Below are 23,888 nucleotides of genomic sequence, written 5' to 3' on the forward strand. Positions count from 1 at the left end.
TAGGAAAATGGGATTATTGACCTCAAGAGTGGAGCTTATTTAACATGGGAGCATCCCTGGCTCATTCTAGAGAGTTAAGAAAACTCTTAAGACTGTGGAAAGGGGAAAATACAAGCAATTTAAAGGGAGGATGTGCTATTTTGTTCCTTCTAAGCAGTCTATACCATTTGCTGTGTCATCTTAATGCTATACCACACATAAGCAGTTCTAACTTGAAAGTGAAAGAGGAAGAGTTGCATTTAATGTTTTATTTATGGAAAATTGTTTTTGTACTAGAGCATGAAAATAAAAATAGGCTTAATAAAAAGAGATATGAAGGCAGAAAAATATTTCCACTGCTCTTTGCTCTCCCTTAAAATGTGCTGGTTAAGGGGCTGAGTTTCTGGAGTGGGAGAGTAGAAAATTGTTAAGAAATTCTGCTATTTAATTAGATACAGCCACTTTTAAGTAGGGACAGTTGGTGTTTGCCTAGCTCCACAAATGTCCATGTTCTTCCCACAAATTTTCATTAATCCTTTAACACCAGCCGTGGCTTTTGCTGTAATTAGACACAAAAATGCCAAACCAGCAAGCAGTAACAAACAAGCTACTTGACAGAATCCAGCGGTCCCTTGGGGCAGATGGTGCCAGTGGATGAAGGAGATTTTATTACTTAAAAGGTAGAGCACAGGTTTCCTGAGGTGAATCTCAACCTCTCCTGCCAACCAGCTACTTGAAGACAACCCTAATAAAAAAAAAATACTGAAGGAGAGGACCCTGCCCTTATGTTCTCTTTTGCTTTAGGACAGAACACACTTGTATTTTTACAGGCTTTAGGATCCAGCCTTCTTGGGTTTTTTCCATTGTGAGCACGTTCATCAGTGTTTCATATATTCTGTCTCTATATACATTCCTGAATACAATAATCAAGATACAGATAACGTATGGGCTTCCATTCATTAGCAAAGACTTGTACTATCTATTTATATAAAAGATGAATCTGTACCCAAATTTTCCTGTGATATATTGACCTTGTTCAGAATCTGAAGTCAGATTCAGTTTTGAACATGCTTCCTGGCATATATATATGGGACTGTAATACTGAGAGTGTTTTGAAATATAGATTTGGGTCTTGATTTGACAGTCACATAACTTTTTAAATGCATTTTCCAGTATCTGTAACTAATTTATTCTCAGGCCTTTGAGAGCCTTATTCTCAAGAGGTTGGCTAATAAATATCTGGAGTATTTTTATTTTCTTGTCTTAATTTGGCTCCTGATTAAAGTAGATGGAGATATTTTATGTCTGCGTTAAAAAGCAGTGCTCTTTGTCACTTTGATCAACATGTTTGTACTTAAGTTTCCTTCTTTCCAAAACTGAAAATGCAAATAATTGTCTCAATATAGTATTTATGTTGTAGTTTTATTAATATCAGAATTATAGCCCCTTTTAAAGCACCACTTTGGAAAACAGAGTGCTTGCAAATTTAAATTGAATTGTCTGCTGCTCCTGCTATTGCTGTTTGTGTCTGTTGTCTCACTGAAGAGCCCCAGGCAAGGAACAGGACCCTATTGTGATACAGGCTGTGAAGACCCAGATCAAAACTGTGATCCTTGACCCCAAGAAATTCAGCATTGCAAATGCATGTGTATTGCTAGCTAAAATATGCCTCCTTCCAGACTCCCAGCCAGCTGAACTGTAATTTCTGACTCTTTATTCATACTTAGGACAGGGACAGACTGAATAAACTCCACAGAGCTAAGGAGATGGGCTTCATTAATAGATTATAATTCTTTTAATTGAAAGGGCTGGCAACTGAGTCCCAGGTGGACAAACAAGCCTTTGCTGGTTTGCTATCAGGACAATGATCTGTTCATTTCAGCAGAGGGGGAGTTTGTCGGTACTCCATTTCTTTTAAATTAACTGCTAGCATGCTGTGGCAGCACATAGAGCTTAAACCATGATAAGAATATTGTTACTTTATTTTTAATAACAATTACAGAGCATTGCATTTTTTAAAAAATTGTCCACTGCTGACTGTAGCAATAATGCCCTCCCAAAGAACAAATTAATCACAAAGCTATGTAATAAGAGAGCTGCTGGGTCTACCAGTTATGATGGAAACACTTTGCCTTTGAATCATCCATTTTCCCAAATGTAACCAATCCATGAGTAACTTATTAAATATCCGTACAGACCCTATCTTAGCCAGTCCAAGTGAAAATGAAAAAAACCCACTCTTGTATTTAAACCATTGCTGTAGAAATGCTGCATTATGTTTTCATAATGTGAGTTTGGGAAAAGATAAAAATAATTTTCTGTACTGCTATGACCCATTATAAATGAAGAAGATTATCTTTGGCTTCTTTGAGAGGTTAGAGTATTGTGGAGCATGATAGACTGTCATGGTCACCATGCTGCATTTGACAGTGGCCATTTGCAAATAATTAACGTTACCATGGCATTCCCCATATAAAGCCACAGTAAAGTTAATTATGTGCGGTGGCCACACTGGAATGATCTTGAAGATAACTGCTGTAGAAGCAATATCTGTGAGGAATTGAAAGAGGACTCTGAGAATATTGTATTGCATTGTAAGTTAAAAAAATGTGATTACAGCTTTGCTATAAATATAAAATCAAGGAGATTTCACCCATTTCTAGTTTTCCTTTTACTTATAAAGGCAGTTGTTTTCTTGATTCAATGTAGGGAGTGACCAGTTAGGGAGTTTACAGGCTGTGTGACTGAACCCCTGAATTAGAGGGGTGGATTTGCTGTTGAGCACGAGGACTGTGATCAGTTCACATTATTAATTCAAGCATATTACTTCTCAGTTCTGGGAGCAGGAGCATGTGTTGGTGGTGCCAAAGAACCTGCCCAGCTCCACAGACTGATACATAGGGGAAGCCAGAGTGAGCTTCATCTTTTCAGGGGAGGATATCACCCTTGAAGGATAATGGCCAGTCCTACCTTTGTCACTGTATCACCTCTTGGGAACCTGGATGTTCACTTTACCCAGCTAGTGTCCTGCCATCCTGAGACTGTCCATAGGTAGAAGAGAGGGAGAGGAGGATTGGGCCGCCATGGTCTTCTGCTTCTCCTTGTCAGCCTTCCCTGCCCTTCGATGAAAAAGTGCCTTTTCTGAAGGTTGAGGTCTTGAGGAAAGGATGACCCATGTGAGCACTGGCAGCCATCAGAATCTGGCAACAAACCAAGGTGGCCTTGGAGGGGACATCCCACCATCAGGCCAGTGTCAGCCTCCTGCGTGACCAGAAAGGTCCCAAAGACTTTTTGGCAAAAGGGCCATGAACTGACTGTGCAGCTGGGGAGGCTTCCAGCTCTTTTAGCACTTATGCTGGCTTCCCTTGCTTTCAGGCACAGTTTCACAACTCCAAAAAGTGACCCTATATATTTAGCGCTGACTTAACTGTTCCTTGCCAACCTTATTTTTCAAGCTTCTTCCCATCCCTTTCCTACTTCTTTATAGCTTCTCTGTGCATTTCTTGCAGTACAAAGTTAAGAAGTCTCAAGTGAGTCAAGCCTGGATGTCTATTCCTTTCCTCATTTTTTTATGTTGCATCGTTTAATGTTTGTGATTCCGAATAGTGTCTGTGATAGAGCAGCAGCCCCTCATACACTGTAATATGGAGCAGAGACCCACTGCTCCTGTTGAAATCAACATTATGCAGTTAATAGCATGAGAGAGGACTTGGGAGTATATGCAGTGGTGTGGTGCAGGGTTGATTTCTGGTGGATTTGGGTTTTTTTTAAGATTATTTTTCAGATTTCATTTTGAAATGAGACTACTCGATCTGTCTGCTGTACCGTCTTCCCAGTTGGCTTTCTCCAGTGTTAAAAGTGGTGCTGTGTTCTCCTATTCTGTACTTGCAGTTCCTGATCATTTTTGATCTGTCCCTTCACTGCTTTTTATCTGTACGTGTTAAATCTCCTTCTCCTTAACTCATTCATCTCTCTGGCTTTTCAAGATGTTGCTATGCTTTCTTTTGTTCCTTTGTTCCTTTCCCTTGCGTCATGCTCTTGTTTTATTAAACTCCCCAGTCTGATCATTATCCATTTTATTAGTCAACATATGACAATGGTAGCACCAGCAATGATGTATGTCAAATTTTGCCATATAGTTTCCTTTGCAATGTCCCATAAATCAGTGCTGTGACTCACTCGCAATGGATACTTTTTGAGGTATAAAAAGGCAGTGGGCCACTGATAATGGTACTATGTTGTGGTTTTTTCCTTTGTGCTACTTGGTCTAGATGGCATTTCACCCATGCTGCCCAGCAGCTGTGTGGCTTGGGCACTCCTCTGCATCCCTTTTATTGTTGCAGAGTTTATATGGCTGTAGCATCCCAGAGCTGTTGGACCAAGACCCCTATCCCCCCAGCTGACTGAGGAGTACTAATTTGTTCATACCCAATGTCAGCAGGAATTAATGCGTCCCTTTCCTTGGCCATAAGCAGGTGAACTGATGTGCTTTTAGGGGACCAGAGCCAACTCATGGAGGAGTTACTTATGGAGAAGTAAGTGAGTTCTGAACCCATGCCAGAGTAGAGATCTAGGCAGTCTGTACAGGATAGGTAAGATAGGTCCTTGTTCCTCCCTCCTTCCTTGTGTGGGTGTGCAACCCAGGTCAAAATCTGGCTTTTTTTAAAGAACAGGAGAGATCATCAACTAGCATTTTACATGCACCAAGCCAGGCTGACGTCAGTGAAGTTCTGCCTGTTTTCTGACAGCACTGAATTTGACCCATTTTATTCAGACTGTATGTTATATACCTCAGTACAAATGATGAAGCAGTGGCTTAACGCAGGCAGTGATTCATAGTGGCAGACATCTCTGCAGTCCTCAGAGGATGTCTAGATCTTTCCATGGCTGTACTTGGCCAAGAAACCACCCCGTTATCAGCCCAGAGTAATCTGGAAATGGCCAGCTGAAGCTGGGAGGTCCAGACTCTCTTTCCATGCACCAAAACTCCCATCACCTAACTTGTGAGCAGGCTTTATCTTTGCCATACATTAAAGGAGGGCACAGATGATCCCAAGCATCTCATGCTGTGGGGGTAACAAGTACCAAATGTTGCTGTAGCTCTTGTGTCAGAACTGTGCCATGCAGCGTGAACGTGTTAAAGCTGCAATTGCTCCCGCGGATCTGGGTGTCATTGAGCTCAGCCCTGCATATCTGTGTTCGTTTTGCTTTCTCCTCAAACTCTTTCAGAAACTAATGCAGAAAACCCAGCTCTGGTATGCGTTGGTTTTCTTCGTCTTTGTTGTAGGCATATTACTGGTGCGGAATCTGTTATTGCTGTTACGGTATATTTATTGTGGTCAGGTGTCATGCGTTAATCTTGCAGCTAAGTGCTGTGATGAAGCATGATCCTTGTTCCCCCAAGTAATGACACGTGAAGCTTACTTTGTTTGCATTTATAGGTCATCAACTTTTTAGCAGTCAAAACTCAAACTGAGTATGTAGAATGAACATCACCAAAATATCTATTGTCTTCCAGACTGATTGTGGCCCAGCATGACAGAAAGCAAGCCTGAGTTCAGATGCTATTTTCAGTACGAAGTCCTGCAGAAGCTTTGATCAAAATACTTTGTATTTTCTGTCTCACTTTCCTTCCTCTGTGGAAGTAGGAAGAGCAGTAGCTATTACTACATACCACTGCCTCTATGTAAACAGCATATTCACTGCACATTGCTGTTAAATATTAAGTAGTGTTATATATTTTATAAAGCTCTGATAAAGCACTTTGAAGAAGAAATTTAAATGATAATGATGTGTTGTTTGTATTTTTCTTTCGGTTTGCTGCATTTTTTTACATATGAAATAGAAAACAAATATTTGATGTATGTTTGACTTTTTCACTTTTGATCTTTGTTTTTCTTTCGTAAGTAGCCCCTCGTTTTCTGACCTAGCTTTTTTGGAGAATGAAAGTGATGTTTTTCCAAACAGTCCTTTATCCAAGTTCACACCAAAAGCACTGTGGATTTGGACTCCACCCTCTGCCCCAGACACTCCTCAGCACGAAAGAAAAGCAAATCTGTCTTTTAATAAGATGAAACAGAGTTGGATAAACATCAGATTGGAATTGCCTGGCTCTCTCTGGAGCTGTAGATTCACATCTTGGCTACATAACTCCTAGCCCTTCTTCCGTTTGAAATGGGTATCTTGAGCAGTTTACAATTTGGGGATCTTTTGAATAAGACCTTAAAAGAATGATATCCCATCTGTTATACAGAGCCAGCAAGGATTTGTGGTGCTTTGCCACGATTACCTGGCAAGATTGCCTTCTCCTCCCTGATCGTGTGGTGCCCTGCATGTCTGCAGGTGGCCTTGCTTGAGCAAGGGGGTTGGACCAGATGACCTCCAGAGGTCCTTTCCAACCTCAGCCAGTCTGCAATTCTGTGTCTTGCACTTTCTGCTCCAAAAAGGCTTCCCTATTACTGGGCCTGAGCTGGTAAGGTCCTTGAAAGCATTCAGAGTGACATTATTTTCTCTTTGTTGCGTTGTCAATGATAATACATCTGCTTGATGTAAGTTCAAAGCTTACTGAAGCTACTGAAACTTCTCAGAGATCAGGGTTGCTGGATAACCTCGCCATGCAGAGAGACAACGTGTGGTGAGAATGTGTGTTGCTTAAGCAGGGAAACAAAATCAAGTGAAAGCTGTGCTTTTTTTGCCCAACTCTTTATAAAATGTATACCGTGTCCCATGAAAGATAGACCAAGGGCAATCTCCATTAGCTTGCATTAGCATTTTCCACTCAGCGCTTCCCTTGAACATACAGGTCAAAGGAGAATGAATGTGTGCATTATCTACGTCCTTCAAAGACAGGACAAAGTGTTATTTTCCTAGGGACAGTGAGCTCTGTCCTCTGATTGCCCTCTGAGGGAGTTTATTTCTCATGTCCACAGAATCGACGACTGTTTTTGTGCGTCTCGGAAGCTGGATGCAGTTGCCACTGAAGCGAAGTTCAAGCAGGATCTGGGCTTCCGAATGCTCAACTGTGGCCGAACGGATCTGGTTAAACAAGCCATATCCTTGCTGGGGCCGGATGGGATTAACAGCATGAGTGAACAGGTAACGAGATAGAAATGTAAAGAAGCAACTGTGAAACATGAGAGTTTTGTCTGCTTATCGCAGAAAACGAGCCCCAGCTTTTAGATAAACATAGACAGGACCTTAATGCTTTCCCTACCTTACTTTGCATTGAGTTAAAGCACTGGTAGGTGAATATTTGTGTTAAGCTTGGTCTTTTTGAGTTGTATTGATTTATTAGTACTAAGGTAGCTCAGCATGAGGGCAAATACATCCCCTGAAATCTTAACAGTGAGGTGAGTTAAGCCAGAAGGAGATCCCAAGAGAGCTTAGCGTTGATCTGAATACTTAAAACTGCTTTGCTGCCATGAACAGTGGCGTGGAGCAGGGCTTTGTGAGGTGAACATCCTCCCACTGAACGCTGCCTGGAATTTGCAATGCATTTCACCTGTACCACCAAACCCCCAGCAGGGAACAATTAGTTAATGACACTCTTTAATTGAGTTCAGCCCAGTTTGAACTGACCTTCCAGATGTGAAAGTGCAGTGTTACCCCTCCATTGGTCATTGTGGCCGACATCCACCAGTTGAGGAGCCTAAATTTCCCTGGAGTTACACCTCCATGAAGCTGGTGGTTGTGTCTGGGGATAAACCTTTTCTCTGCACCTACTGACTGGCAGCAGTCTCTTGGACTGTGATGCTCACCAAAGTGGTTTCCCTTTCCCAGAGGAAGACAATGGCCAAGGGTACTAGCATTTCCTTTTGAAATAGAATCCCCTGAATTTTCTGGTGCCCCTGATGAAACTGTCACTGCATGTTCCCAGAGCTGTGGCATCCTCTTTGGCAGGAGGCAGGTGGCTGCTACCCCTGAGGTGGTCGTCTGGGACAGGAGCTGGACTGTTGGTAGGTTTAGGTCTTTTGAAATGAAAGCTACTCCAGGAATGCGAGTTATGTATAGCACAGTACAGCAGTTCAGTAGTTTCAGCCTGAGTCAATATTGTGGGTTTGTTTGAGAAAAGCTTTAGAAGAGGGCAGTACTCCCTGAAAAAAAAATAGCATCAGTCTGATTATTCCAATGTTCGTATGTTATACTTTTAAAAATTATTATTCTAAGTTAGTTTGACCCTGGAAACTTTTCACAGCATATTTCCTCTGTCCTCCAGGCTGAAACCTGGGAACACTCTGGCTTGATTCATCAAAGTACCTAATCATATGCTTAACTCTGAACACATGCTTACATCCTATTTGAGTGAAAGTTAAGCCTGTGCTTAAATGCTTCGCTGGATCAAACATCCCACATCTTGTAAGATCCCACATCTTGCAGGACAGAGCCCTAAGTGATACAAAGCTGAAAGAGAGTAATTTTTTTTTTTATTTTGCCAGAATCCAAATGCCCTTTGCATTGATTGTACAATGTTTTTACCACGTTCCTGCGTATGTTTGAAACACTAATGATGAGCTCATTAAAAATCCATTCCTCCCACATGCAAAGAGAGGGGGCTGAGTGATGCTGCAGCACAAGATTGAGGGACCAGCAAAAGCAGGAGGGATAGCAGTGCAAGGAAAGGGGACGTTAGCAACCTCATTAACTCCTTAAAAACCCTGATACTGCAGCATGATATTCTGGCCTCCTTTCAGTCAGTGCTAAAATATCCCGTGTGGTCCCCAGGCAGACCCTGTGCTGCTGTGGGGTTCTTCACTGTTGCAGCCCAAGTCCTCCGTCTTGCAGGGGGAAAGCCCCAGCATGGGGTTTGCAAATTCTTTTCTTCAGATCTGATTAGACTCCTTGTGCTAAACACTTGATTTAATTACCGAGTGACGCCACTTACAGAAATTGAAGTAATAGTTGAAGGAATGTGTATTTAATTTTAAGCTGCCACCCCGTCCCCGTGTTTCAAGGCCCAAATGCAATTTTTTTTGAGTTCTCATGGTCCCGTTTGTTCGTGTAGTGTTTATTGACTGCCAAAGGAAATGTTTTGCCACTGACTGTAGCTGAAGTAGTTTCAAATTCTCTTTGCAAGTAACTTCAAGTCACCCAAGAACTCTCCTTGCCTGGGGTGAACTAGTTTTTTCTTAATACTGGCATGAGATCCCAAATGCCTGTTCTCTTACTCTGTATCTCCATTAGTACACTGCAGATTTTATCCTGTGAAATGCTTGGTGCGTTTCAGGGGGAATCTAAGCACCTTGCAGAGGCAAACCTTAACTTGTATTTTCTCTACAAGAGCAGCCCTTCCATACGTAAGCACCCACCACCTCTAGCCAGGCGTGCAATAGTGAAAAATGGGCTAGTTCAGCAAAAACAGTAGTTCTGGGCTCTTGCTGGGAAGGGCGGTGTCGTGGCTCTATGTCTGGCCATGCTGGGCACCTCTGGTTTCTCTGAAAATCATTTCACTTTGTGGCAGCACTCAGATTAAACAGCAAATGGGTATCATCTGATAGCAGATTTACCAGGGGACCTCAAGGTGGCCTATAAACATGCATCAGAGGTAGCTGCTTGCTGTGGCAGATTTACTGCAAAACCACTGGTGGCTGTTGATCAACACCCCCTACTGTATTTAATAAGCAGCTTTTTCTCTTATCATTTACGGTAGATGTAATGATTTTTTTCATGTTTTCATCTGGGGTTATTACCACAGCCACAGTAATACTTATCTTAAGGGAATGGTGATGAGCCACAGCAGGTATTTCAGATTAATACAAGTTGCATTGTGGTGGTTCTGTAGTGAAGGGTCACTTAATCTAGTTTTTCTCCAAACAGGGCCATGTTTTCCTAGACTTGCAACAATGCTGTCTGGCTTTTCATTTAGAATTAAGTCCTTGTTTGCTAGGGAGTGCTATACAAAGCCTTTACCTTTCCAGCCCCTTATGGTATCCACATTGAAAAAGCTGTGCCTGAATCTAACCTGTCTTAAAAGGAGTGTGGGATGTTTTTGCAGGATTTTTTGTTAATTAAAAAGTTAGATTTTATAGAACTGTGATCTTAGAAAAATAGAATTATTATCTTTTTAAGCACCATGGAAATACAGTTGCTTTGATAAAAACATTTCTCTGCTGGGGCCCCAAAGACAAAGGTGCTTGTTTTAGTGTATGAAGATGGAGGTGAGGCTGACAAATCCAGTTTGACTCATCAGGCTGAGGATGCTGAGGGTAACGTGAAAACAAAATAAACAACCCAACTGACAATAAAAATTGAGATTTTACAAAATGGTTGACTTTTGCTAGTCTGAAGGGCATGGCTGTAACAGAGGTAATGGATTTCATTAAATACATACTGTTAGTCTTGATGATATATACTTAAATAATTGTTAAAAAAAAAAATCAGAGTTCTGTGTTAAATTTGTCAATTCCTTTGTTTTTTAACTCCAAAAAATGACTAGGGCATGACTCCACTGATGTATGCTTGTGTCAGGGGTGATGAGGCTATGGTGCAGATGCTGCTAGATGCTGGAGCAGATCTGAATGCTGAGGTGAGGACTTTTTGTTGGTTGTATCTTTGTTCTGTTATTTGTTTACATCTTAAATTAACCCCTGAAACTGTACCAGAGAGGAAAATGCCAAGAATTAAAGAGAAAATAAATTTGCCTTATCCTGGACAGCACCACTTGAAATGAAGTAGTAAAATCAAACTGCATTAGGTTAACACTGGGATTCACTGCACAGGAAGGGGTCAAGTCATCGGACTTACCTCACAGGTAATACTGATTTAGTTGTGCTTGCACACTGCAAATGCATACAGGCATTAACACTATCATGGAGCACAGTTCTAAAGGTATTGGAAGGACTCCCTGAATCTCAGCTGAGTTAAAATGAAGAAGGTAAAAGAAATACCCATCTGATAACCTGTCAAAGCTCGAGCACTTCTGTACATTGGGATGTTCCAGCTACGCATCCCCAACACACAAATGCAATGTAGGTTCCACTGTTTTCTTTTGCAAAGTGCCGTGGGCTAAAAACTGTTGGATAAGGAGGTTGAAGCTTCCAGAATATAAATGTCTCTTTGATAATGCACATCACAAACTTATACAATCTGTCCAGCTAACAGATTGTGGTCTGACTCTGCGCAGTGCAGGTATGTACATTTTTAAAGAGCTGTTTGAAAATCCGCAACAGAATTATTTGTTAATGATTCCAGCTTCAATTTGTTGAGGTCATGAGTAAATTAAGCTGTCTCCTTCACTTATCTGTGTTCCATCTGTTCTGTTTGGACTTGAGCAAGCTGATAAATTGTAGTCACTGCTTTCAACCAGACATTTTGCACTTTTAAAAAATCTAATTTAAAAGTAGAAATGGATGTCACCTGTAAGAGACTGATAGTCATTGCTATCTGATTGCTGTTTGGTGGCTTATGTGAAATCAGCTGATGATTTCAGTTCCACTCTCACCTCTTTCCTCCCCAAATTCAAGCAAACAACCCTCGAGAGTGGCAAGAATTGAATACTCGAAACCTTGTTAACACTCTTGATAGACAGACCAAAGACTGCATGAGCAGGGAGACTGATCTCCCCTTTATTCTATTCCTGCCTGTGGTTCAGAGGTGAGATGCCATTATTTGGTTCCTAGGACAAGTTTTCATTAGGAGCCGTCCCCACAGTTGCTCCAGTAATCTTCCAGACTTGAACCAGATGCAAATTTAAACAGTTTTGTCTTCCTGAAATTGCTGACATCTGGGAGAACAGCTCCAGTGAGGAATGTGAACCTCCCTGATTCATTTCAGTAGAATGTTTGCTCTAAAATCAAATGAAAACACTTTGGGACAAGAACTGTGAATAATTATGGTGTGCAATTATAAGATGATTTGTGCACACCACAACCAACTGTGCAAATTGGGCAATTACAGCAAAAAAAAGGCAAATCAACCATGAACAAAAATAAGTACTCTTGTCAGGTGCCTGCATCATTTTCCCCCTTTCTCTTTGCAAATCAGTTATATATATATGTTTCCAAAAGTAGCCTCAAATGCTGGGTGCCTCCCTTTTTGATTGCCCATCTTTAGCAAAAATGGACCAATTTCCAGATGTGCTGAGAAGCTACAATTCGCTATGGAGTCAGTGGGACCTGTAGCTGCTCAGCAAATCTCAATTGAGGCCTTAAAAGCCTGGTCTGCGGCAGGTCTTCTGCAACCACTGTGGTGACTGGAGAGAACTCTAACTAAAAGAAAAGGAGCAAAGGAGTTAAAATGACTTAATCTTTTTTTGCCACTTGCCGTGGGCTGCCCCAAACAGCGGGGGAATCAGTGCTGGAGGAGAAGCTGGATGTATTCCCTGAACCGTGACCCTGCCCATCCTCACCCTTTGCTGTTCTTACTCCCCAACCTAGACCCCCAAGGCTCAAACTGCTCAATCCTCTTCCTTCTGAGCAATCCCAGACCCAAAGAAGCCCCGTGCCTGTGCTCAAGACACCGGCACGCTTCCCCTTTTGTCACTTTGAGCTTTTTATTTGGCAAATGTGGGTGATAACAGCCTGGTGCTGGTGCAGAACCGCTCCTCTGGCAAGCTGTGGGATCTGCATGGGCTCTTCAGATCTTGCCCTCATCCCTGTCCTTGGGACTGAGGGTCTGGTCATCTGCTTCTAGCAAAACACTGCATGTGGTGCTTGGAAATGCGAGCTGCTAATGCAGCCGAGCATCTAGTAACTGGCCCTGCTCTCCCCCTTGGATAAAAGTACCTCAGACAAGGTATGGAAAGCATAGCTGACTGATGAGACAGAGAGATCATGCATCTTTTACTCTGATTTTAGTCCTCTGGAGATCGATAATAAGATTCTGAATTTTAGTGTCACACTCCATCTGAGTGTGCAGTCTTGGATTGCAAACGTTCATTAGATTTTACCATCTCTGTGAACCTTATCAATATTAATACCCCCATCTTTAAGACAGGGAAACTGAAGGAAAGAGTGGTTATTCATCTTTCCTGATGTCTACATTAGAAGCACTGGGCACTTAGGCTTAGAAAATGGAAGGAGCATTGTGAAAAATACCATTTTGTTTTCTAAGGATATAGTTTGCATCTCTTTTAACTGTCACCACCCTGCTCTTTTAACTCAGACAGGAGACAGCGGTAATAAGGAGTTTTCTTAAAACCTCTCTGAAATGCCGCTCTGCCCCATCACTTCTCAGCTGTCATTTTTTCCTCCTGTGGGAGAGGAGGAGCCTGGAAGCACATCTATGAACTCTAGCATAGGGCTTGTGATGTGTCTTTCATGATGGCAGTGACAAAAGTCATACTTATTTATGTGGACAGAGCTTCTTTGGGCCTGGAGCAATCCCAAGACCCAAGGCTGTTGACACACGGTCTGGAGAAGCCAGTGGGAGAGGTCCTTAGCTGTGAACGTCCTGATCCATCCCTGCTTCCCCAGTGTGTGCTGCTGTAACCAGCTGTGGATGTTTTGACCTTGTGCAAAAGTATCTGGTGGCCAGTGGTTTAGGTGGAGCTACAGTAGTTGGTAAAAAGACTTCATTTGGTATGAACTCTAATCAAGCTGTCAAATCAACACGAACAGTTTTAATATTGAGAAAATTTTTGCAGGAAAAAAATGAATCAAATAATTTTATAAAGCACCTTTCCCAGGTTTTCTATTTCACTTCCTCCCTCACATGCCTGGCTTTCAGGCAGGTTGAATTTTATTACGTATAGCTCTTTAAAAAAAATAACTTTAATTTGTTTGTAGGTTGTCAGTACTGCTCATAAATACCCATCCGTCCACCCTGAGACCCGCCATTGGACAGCTCTGACATTTGCTGTGTTGCATGGACATATTCCTGTAGTTCAGGTATTATTGTATTTCCCTACCTGCATCTCATTCTTTTGTTTCTCCTCTTCAGTTCTAATTACATCCATCTCAAACCAGTATCCACTTGTCATACTCATATTGGTTACTTCTGCTTCTTCTAGAGTGTACTGATATATAATAGACCTATTATATAATAAATACGGTGTTCAAACCTTAACCAATATGAGGCTTAAAAAGGACAATTTTAAAGCAAAGTTGCACCAAAGAAAGTCTGACAACTCCTTGTGCTCCTTCCTGACCACTTGTTTTGTGTGTTTGTTAATTCATTCATTACACTTTCTTACGCTATAATATTCTAGCAAACACAAAACCTCTGCCTTGGTGGGGGAGAGGTGGACAACAGCCCCTGTGCTGCTCCAGAGGGGGAGAGGCACTTGCTCTCCTTCCCCTAGCGGGGCATCACGTGGGATATGCTGGTTCTGTGCTTTGGCATCTCAAAGGTTTTATTCTTCAAAACAGCTGTGTCTGTGGCACGCTTAATGAAGCGCCAAAACTGTGAAGGCCTCAAGACAGAAATGGCCAAGAGGACGCTGGAGCGCAGGCTCCATGCTGCTATCCTTGGCCACTTTTGTTTTCAGTGTTGTTGTTACTTACGTGGAAGTGTCCCCGATGGAGATCACAGCTTTTGGAGTGTGATTGGTTCTTAAGAATTGCCTTTCTTTTGGCCATGTCTTTTATATAAAAGATGGAGGCAATTGAAATCTGGTCCATTTTAAGGTGGCGCTGGGCTTCTAGAAGACTTCGTGAAGAAAGGACGCTTGTCGGGCTAATTTTCAGTACTTCCATCTTCAGCGCATTACTTCCAAACACTGAACCTACCCCATTTCCCATTCAGAAACACTGGGTTACACTTTTTTGGCTCTGAAGTTGGACACTAGTGCTCTTGGTGTCTGGCAGTGTAAAATGAGCGAAAAAAGGAATCAGTTTTCCTCTGTGAAACAATGGGCTGAATTTGCATGTCACGTGTTTCCATCGTATCTGGTTTGCAGATAACAAGAAGCATTAGACTCTCATTTGTCACTGTTCATGAACTCTGAAGACTGTGATACCCCCAGTTGCTCTAAATAGTGAATTTTCTTTCTAGCTGTTGCTGGATGCTGGAGCAAAGGTAGAAGGTTCCTTGGAGCATGGAGAGGAAAATTACTCTGAAACTCCTTTACAGTTGGCAGCGGCTGCTGGTAAGGACTTTCTCCTCCCACTGTAATAAATGCTTCAGTTGGGATCTGTGGCTTAGCTTAGTAAAAAGTGGATTTTAAAAGAAGTAAAAATGCCATATCTTGACTTGCAGGAAATTTTGAACTGGTCAGTTTGCTGTTGGAGCGAGGAGCGGACCCCATGATAGGAACAATGTACAGGAACGGCATTTCCATGACTCCACAAGGTGACATGAACTCTTTCAGTCAGGCTGCTGCACATGGACACAGGTAGAGTGGGAACGAGTCTAGCGGCATCCTTCAAGTGCTTATTTTTTTGCCTGGGCATCTGGTTTGAGCAGACGGGTGAAGGTTCTGCATGAACAATCGAACATGCCACCAACTGAGCAGAGATGTAAGGCTTTTTGCTAGCATGTGATTCTAACCAGCTGGTGGTACAAGCTGCTTTTTGATAGCTGATTTAAAAAAAAGAAAAAAAAGGGAAGGGGACTCCTTGGTGTGTTGCAATGTGATGTTTGTTAAATTGTAGCTGATGTGACAGCAGAAAGGAATGAATGCCAAAGACATTCCTTCTGAATTTCTTGTTGACGTATTTCTCAGGTTTGGGACAGGTTGTGTCTGTACTGCTGTAGCCTTAATTGTCATTGAATAGTGTTTCTGCATCTGTGTTTACTGTAAAGTCCCGTGTGCCTTAATGTTGTATGTATGCTGCAAATTAAAAAAAAAAAAAAAAAAGAAAAAGGCACCTGGCATGCATGGTCTTGCAACGCTCAGGAGTTGACTGCAGTGTAATGAATTGGTATCATGATCTTCACATTCCTACTTTTCTGATTGTAGCCATCCAGAGGAACATAGATACAGGTTAGAGACAGTACCTACCCTCTGTTTGCTTAGAGACAAGCTGCCAGTCTAACAACATGCTAATGGCATGTCAGGGCGGGTTTGCACACCGCTGCCTATCTGGAGCCTGTGAGGGATCCCTGGGGCAGAGAGGACAATTTGGTTATTCAGGTCTCACATTCAACTGGTGTGAGTGGGACCCATGTGCCCAAAGAGGACCTGGGGCTCTCCTCAGCTTGGCTGCTGGCTGTGCATGTCACAGGCCCTGGTTCTTACGTTCCTACCTGTACACCATTCATGCACAATCCTCCCTCCTTCTCCCTCTGTCCAAAATTTGTTTGGAACATGCCATACCCTGCTGCCATCCCGTGCCAGGGTCTGAGCAGGTGCAGGAAGGATGTCAGAGTACGAGGAGGTGGGATGGGAGCCAGCCTGGTTTCTCTTCTCACAGCTGCAGAAACCAGGAGCAACTCTGTTGCGAAAGATGAGGTTATGCTGGTACAAACCTGAGGGAACCAAGTCTCTGAGTATGAACTTTACTATTTGATGGCCCAGCCAGATCAGTAGCTTTGCAGAATAGTCCCAGATGTGCTTTAACCTGCCCTGACTGGCCTCGTTGAATGTCTAGCTGCTCCAGCTTTCCCAGACTGCTTTGAGTGTTAATCAAGTGCTGGTGCTTTTGGTAGCTCCAGGCAGCTCCCTTCTCAGGTGGCCTCCATGGTAAAGTCTTGAGAGCTTATCCAGAGGCACACTGGCCTTCCCTGACGGCGGGAAGAAGTCTCCAGTCATGTTTAGCTCATGGGTCTCTGTTCCCATGAAATCCCACCACTCATGCAACGTCTGTTCGGTGTCTGTCATGACAACAGTGTCTTGCAGATGTGGCCCAGGCAGTGCAGGTGGACTAGCAGGAGCGGTGACTGCCTCAGGTCTGCTCTCTGCTAGTCCTGTCATTAGTTGGAGTAATTCCCTGGATAGGTGTTGCAGCAAGTACCCCCAGCACAATGAAAGCTCAGCCGCTGATTCTGCCCTCCCACCTTCTCTTTCCCTCTCTCTCTCTCTCTCTGTCATGCTGTGATTGACAGGAATGTCTTTCGTAAGCTGCTTGCTCAGCCAGAGAAGGAGAAGAGCGACATTCTGTCACTGGAGGAGATCCTGGCGGAGGGAACGGACTTGCCCGATGCAGCAGCAGCTCCGCTCTGTGCCAGCCGCAACAGCAAGGCCAAGCTGAAAGCCCTGAAGGAGGCCATGTACCACAGCGCTGAGCACGGCTACGTGGATGTGACCATTGACATACGCAGCATAGGTCAGTCCCGATGTCCTGCCCTCTCCTATCCTCCCCTCTCCTCTCTCTCCAGGGAGGGACCACTGGAAGAAACTCTCTTGACAGGCTGTTGCTTAAACCGACCACAGTTTGCACCTTCTTCAACTCCTGTGGAAGCAGAAGGTGATGAGGGGATCTGGCAGGTTCCCCGCCTATTTTGGCTCCACAGCACACCGCACTCGGTGGCCAGTGGCACTTTTCTGCAGGATGGAGTGGTTTCCAGCACCAGCCATCTTCACTGCTGCTTGGCAGAGCGTTGGCTAAGGCTCTGGGCCAGCATTCAGCCCCCGCCATCTCCAACAACTCCTCTTTTGCACTCTGCCATAAAGCACTCCACTGTTGAAGTACATTTGTTTTCTGAGGTTTCTGAGCCTCAGAAAGTAAGAAGGGGCAACTGGCTTCTTGTTGGGCTAACTGTGCCAACTCAGGGCTTGAACATCACACCAGCTTGTTGGGGAGTTGCTTCTACCCATGGGGAGAGTGGCTGGGTAGCACAGAGGGGAATTAATCTGGACTGTGTATTTGCTGTCCCCACTATTCTGTGTTCAGAGGGAGACCTGGATGGCTGGCATGCTTCTGCCTGGCGCCCGGCTTCAGCCCTGGGGACATCCCGGTGTGGGTCTGGGCATGTGGTGGCTCAGCAGGAGGGCTGAGCAGGCAAAGCACCAGGCGGTGAGGGAGAAGAGAGTGATGGAGCTGCTCTCCAGGAGCTGGACATTTGCTGAAGCGGAAGGAAAAACCTTTTGTTAGCCAAACACCAGGCTTGCGTTTCCTCCCACTCCGTTCTGCAACAGCAGGAACTAGGTCACCTCCAGCCTTGTGCCTGCAGAGATATATTAGCTCCCTGTGTTTTCTCACTTAGTGCATGGGAGCAGTTCCCTTTAAGTTCTTGGAGAGTGGTTCTGCCACGGCAAACGACTGGAAAAGGCTGATCTGCTTAACTTGCCCAGCGCTGTTTAGGGAAAATAGTAATGATCAGGAGAGGACATGGAGTAGCGCTTAAAGAAAGTTCTAATCTGAAGACCACCAGTTTGAATCCAGGTGGGTAGTGACCAAAATCGTTTTATTTTACCACTTAATGGCTCCCCAGGGCTGCATTCAAACAAATGAGCTAGTGTAAATCTAGTTTCCAAAAGGCTTTTGCATCACAGAGCACCACAGCAATTACCACAAATTGGCAGTCTCAGCAGAGAAGCTGAAGGCTAGATGAGCAAAGAGACCACAGTCTTCTCTTAGGACTTGGAGGAGAGCCTCTGTGCATTAGGTCTGGGATGTCCCCATAACCACCAGCCTTCTCAGTCAGGGATAAATAGAAATCCAATTTCTAGGGCTCTTCACTTAAAATCTTAAGATCAGCATAACTAAAGGTAAAAAAGCAAAAAACCTTCTCTGAAGCTGGGAATGATCTCTGTCCGTAGGAGTTCCCTGGACGCTGCACACATGGCTGGAGTCCTTGCGCACGTCCTTCCAGCAGCACAGACGACCGCTCATCCAGTGCTTGCTGAAGGAGTTCAAGTCCATTCAGGAAGAAGAGTACACAGAGGAGCTCATCACACAAGGGTTGCCCCTGATGTTTGAGATACTGAAAGCCAGCAAGGTAGGATAAATTGTGTGTTTTAATGGAATCAGCCTCATTCCCATCCCGTAAGACACAAAGCTTGCGATGTTGGTTTTGCACAGCTATCCCAAAGCTTGTTTAGGCTCTATAGGCTTATTATTATTTGTATTGCATATCTCAGATTTCTTTCACTGTGGAAGCATGGGTTAAAAACACAGAAGCTAATCGCATCTCCTGCTAGAACCGCTTAATACTGATGTTAGCTGTAAGTTGGAGAGACAACAAAAGCTGATGCATAGTGCTGAAATTAAAGTCAAAAGGGTCACTACAGTAATGCAAGAGATGTTGATAACTAAACCAACCCAAAGAGTAGCTTTACCTAGCCTGTTTTACAGGACTGTACAACAAAGCTGTTATTCATGTTTGCTTTGGATTTCTTTAACCTCTCACATGACTTTCTCTCCCCTTCATGTGGGATTTGGACTCTTAAACTTGTGGGGAGACTGGTTTCTACGAGCACACAATAGGATAATTTTTTAAAAAATCTTCTGTGTGAGTGTTTGTACTTGTAGCCTCCCCAGATTTTTTCTTTCAGCTAGACAAATCAGACCTGTCGAGGGAGGAACCATTGGGTATGCAAGTATAACAGCAAAGGTGATGATCATGAGGCAGGCAAGGAGAGGAAAATGTCTTACTTAGTGAAGGCTGGATACTTCTTTTAAAACTCGTTATAACCAACAGTCCCTTCTCTACTGGTCCCCCTGCCAGTCACTCACTCCCAGGGAATGCCCAGTTAGCTTTACTGTTATCAGAAAACCATTTTAGTGATGAAAAGCATCGAAAGGATTTGATTACTGTTGTTTTTCTCATGCACCACGATGCATGTTGGTATGGTCTTCTAATTATTTAACTGGCAAGTAAGTAACATTTCTCACCCAACTCTACATGTAACGAAAAGGAGCAAATAATTTTTAGCACCTGCATAAATAACCTAAATAATGTGAAAAGGGAGGAGGTTCTGGTGCTCAGTACTAAAAGGGCTTAGTACAGCTAGGGAAAGACTACATGGATTTATTTCTTGTATCCTCCTGCAAAAGAGGGCTTGGACTGAAGTCCCAAGCAAGTTCTGAACATATGTTCCAGCAATTGTTCTGATTTTTGTGCCCACAAGCCTTCCCTCTGGGATTAGTTTGTCTTGGATGGGTATTTATGGAGAATATTTCAGATAGCTTTTAGGAAATCATTCCAAATCCTAGGATTTGTAGATTACTTGTTCTGAACTCACTTGGGCTAGGCTATGTTCAGCCAGAAACTACCAGCAAGGTGCTGTTTGGTTTGAAAGCTGATATAAAACTAATCATATTGAAAATTTAACGGAGGTTAAGTTTAGGCCTTGTAATCTAGGATGAGGGATGGCTTTAATTGCTCTTCTCCTGAAGCTAAAGTCAGTGATCATCATTAGAATCACTTATTTACGAAGGATTATACGTTTGGGACATGGTAGGTTGGGTCTTCCGGGGTCTCTTGTAGGAGACATGGAAACAAATAAGACTGCTACCTTCAGCTTTGGCCTTACTTAAAACCCAAAATGTGGAGGGGTGAAACAACTGAAATAAATACCACAAAAAACCCTGCACAACAAAGAAGAAACCTCTGCTGATCTTTATTCCTGCCTTTGGGCCTAGGGGAGCTGTCTGTCTTGAATCTTCATGAGCATGCATATTCACAAACACACACACATACACTGCTTCATAGTCTTAGAAAAATAATGAATCATTCTGGGACATTGTAAGGGTTTACAAATTGTCTGCAAATGGCATGAATTATTGCAGCGGTCTTGTCCAAATAGCCTCTCAAAAAGCTCTCCCAGACAGAAATGAGAACAGATCTTCACAACCCTTTGGAAGGAATCAAAATAAATTCATTTGTAGGAGAACAAGCCAATAAAAGTTCTCCCTGGTCACTTCGTCAAAGGCAGCCGAAGAAAGCTGAGATTCAAAGGATCTTCTGTTCTCCTTCTCTGGAAGGGCTGAGAGCAAAGACTGTTCTCTATATATACCCACAGAATGGAAATCTCCTTTAAGAGATGCAGAAGGGCCATAACTTTGGTTCACATCCTTCTCTTTCAACAGCAGATTGTAAAGCTTTGCATTTTGTGTAGCTGTGGAGAGAGGAGTTTGATTTGCTCACATGCACATCCTTCTCCCTGTGGGCTGGGAACTTTGAGAGAGATTACGACTCCTGCTAAACATCACAGTCTGGCCCAGTACATATCCTTAATGAGTTTTTCAGGGCAAAAAGAATAAAATAAGCATTTAGGAAGCACAGAGCCACTTAGCATTTCTTGGCTGATGTAAAACAAGATGTCCCATTTGCTACATATTGTGATGCTCAGTATATTTTAATTGCATGGCAACTTGCACATAATAGAAACTGTGTTTTGCATTCCTATAAATAGTTGCAACTATCCCTTAATCTCAGAACAATTTACAAATATTAATGAGTTGACACATGGAAGATCTTATCCTCCCTTTACAAACAGGGGAAACTGAGGTAATTAAATAAATCTGAGGCAGATTTTCAGTGCCTCATACAGTCACAGTCTTGGCCTCAGAAGCTGTGACAACCTGGATAAACCAGACAGCAATTTGTAATTTGAGTGATTTGACTGAAGAGACTCTGCAAAAATCATGTAGAAACATAGGGCAGATCTCAGAGTAGAAAGCACACCTTTTGCCCCCACCTCCTACTTTGCACTCTCAGACAAAATGTTCTTGCAGGTTCCCAGGCCATGCAAAAAGGCCAGATACTACAAAAATAAAAAGATTAAATTAAAAATAACCAATACCAACAAGAACACTATCAGGTATATGGAATCCCCTTTCTCTTTTAGATGTTTTTAAAATGCCTGTTCCTCAAGGGTCCAGATGTGAGGATTTATGTGGGACCTCTGCCACTGGCCAGCACTGATGCTGGTGTCCTGCAGGCTGGCACTCCACTCCCATTTATGTGCTGGGACGCTGACAATAGAAATAAAAAATAAAGTTTGCAGAAGTCCTGATGCTGGAACACAGAACGGCAACAAAAATTGGCAAATCAGGCAAAAGTGGCTGAGCTGAAGTCCCTAGTTTTATTGCCTCTCTTCCAGCTGTGAAATAAGCGGGGAAGAACAGTGAATAGATTGCACATCGTTTTTTTGCTGCTGCACTAAAGCCCTGGAGGAAGACTTCCAAAAGCACAAATGAAGGTTCAATACCCAGCTCCTGGTGGCTTCCAGTGGGACGAAGCGCTTTCATTTCCTTTCATGCCTTTAAATGCCTTTATCAGCTGCACCGTTGAGAGTTGGATGGAGAGCAAAGAAGTGGCAGTATTTCCACGCTGGTGAGGCTGAGCTGCTAGAACAGGCAGAGAATCGCTCTGTGCTCGCTCCCCGCACGGTTCCTGCTGTCGTGCAGTGAGCTCGGGTCATTACCAAACCAAAGACCAGAGACGATGTATTCTGCAGAAAGCAGCATCAGTGGAAAGGACACCGAGAGCTTGGTTTAAAGTACTTTCCCAAGAGCAAGCAAAACTCAAACTGGGAAAGCTCTGACACTAAAACCGTTAGTGACTTGGTGGTGGTGGATTTGGGCTGCCAGATAAGGAGCAAAAGTGCTGCCATTTTGGGATGGATTGCATCTCTTGGCAGACAAGCACACGAACATAGCCTGCTAGAAGTGGTTTGGACAGGGTTGCATGAGATGAAAGCTGGAGAGACACTTCTGGGAGTTGGTAGCCCTGAGCTAAACTTTAGCTGCTGCATAGAGCAGATTTGAGTCCCTCGAAGCTAAGATGACACTGGAGATCTTGTTATAGAAGAAGGATAGGAAGATGCAACCAAATTCCTGCCTGTCGTTATCTGTGTTGTGCTCTTTGTGGCCTGGGGAAACCCCTGAACCTCACTGGAAGTTTTCCTTTGCCTCCTGCCAGGGTTGACATTTGCTTTGTCTGAGTTTAGCTCTGAGCTGGCTTGTCTTCCTGCCCTGTGTCGGAGGGCCATAGTTGCCTGAGTGGATGTGCTTGAGGGCTGGCTGTGGCTCCGATTGTTCCCCCTCCCCGCAAACAGAGAGTTTTAAGAGCTGCCTGGAGACTGCACCCAGATCTGCAGGCCTGTAGTACCCGAAATGGGGCTCGCAGGTCAGCTCTTCTGTTTTTGCAGGGAGGTTATCTTGAGGACAGCATGCTGAATGTGCAGGATGCTTCTTTTTCGTCTGACTACAAAAATCCTGGAGCTGTTTCAGTTCGATCCTGACCTTTCCACAACCTGAAAAGAGAGAGACTCAAAACCACAACCTTGGAAGTTAAACACATCTGGCCTTTGGAGGAAGCTGGGTTTAGATTTCCACTCTGGAGCTCAGCATGAGCTTGAATTGTCATTAAAATCACTCAGCTCCATCCACGCAGACAAGCCAGCACTGTTGCTGGTAGCATGAGGTTATGAGCCAGTTTCATCCACTGTTTTTTCTGTGTACAACAGTTTAGATCAGATTGTCCTTGGCCTAGTTTTTTGAGGAAAAATTACGATCTTTTAATTCCAAGTAGTCTCTCTTGCAACTTTCTCCCTCCCGTAGTATAGGCAAGAGAAGCTATTTGCCATTACTTTGGATTCTTTGTGGACACGCATCTTTGAAGTGCATGTGTTAATCCTGATGTATGTTGAGCTCACATGGTGAAGCGTTGTCTGAAGCTCCATGTGGCACTGGAGGTGCTTTACACCAGGAAAATTTGGCTTAGGACTACAAGTATTCCTGCTAGTGTATTGTCCAAGAAAAAATCAGCTTGAAAAGTCATGGGAGAGGTCCTTCATCGCCATTCCTCGGTTATGTCCTGCAGCTTTCTCTTCATCCTTCCCATCAGTTTCTGTCGGTGACAAGGTCATTTATTTTAAAACTTAGTCCATTAGCGAGGTGTTGATTACACTGTGCAGCCAGGCTTGTTGAAAGATGCAGGAAGCTACTTTGCAAAGATGTTTCCTCAGAATTTAAAATTCCTGCAGAGTTTTCCATCCTCTGCAAATGCACCTATAGGCATCTGAAGAAACCTGCAGGAGTGCACAGTCTCTTTTGGAAGGCTGAGCTCTTTGAATTACAGCCATCAGTCTGGTGTTGACAGTTGTTGAGAACAAATAACAATTCAAAACAATAACCAGCTTT

General features: G+C 43.4%; 1 protein-coding gene across 5 annotated transcripts in view; it reads left to right on the forward strand.

Moving 5' to 3' along the window:
• The window catches only part of ABTB3 (ankyrin repeat and BTB domain containing 3), a 177,268-nt gene that overhangs the window by 133,714 nt on the left and 19,666 nt on the right, over positions 1–23,888 (forward strand). For 3 of the 5 annotated variants that reach the window (XM_065039361.1, XM_065039372.1, XM_013368698.3), the window contains exons 5-11: positions 6,909–7,074; positions 10,412–10,501; positions 13,701–13,802; positions 14,908–15,001; positions 15,112–15,247; positions 16,900–17,120; positions 18,557–18,735. In XM_065039361.1, coding sequence (XP_064895433.1) covers positions 6,909–7,074; positions 10,412–10,501; positions 13,701–13,802; positions 14,908–15,001; positions 15,112–15,247; positions 16,900–17,120; positions 18,557–18,735 — 988 coding nt within the window. The remainder of the gene's footprint in view (positions 1–6,908; positions 7,075–10,411; positions 10,502–13,700; positions 13,803–14,907; positions 15,002–15,111; positions 15,248–16,899; positions 17,121–18,556; positions 18,736–23,888) is intronic. The other 2 variants (XM_065039396.1, XM_065039390.1) reach the window with 2 other exon arrangements.

The sequence above is a fragment of the Columba livia genome, chromosome 1 (assembly GCF_036013475.1).
Source record: "Columba livia isolate bColLiv1 breed racing homer chromosome 1, bColLiv1.pat.W.v2, whole genome shotgun sequence".
Lineage (NCBI taxonomy): Eukaryota > Metazoa > Chordata > Aves > Columbiformes > Columbidae > Columba > Columba livia.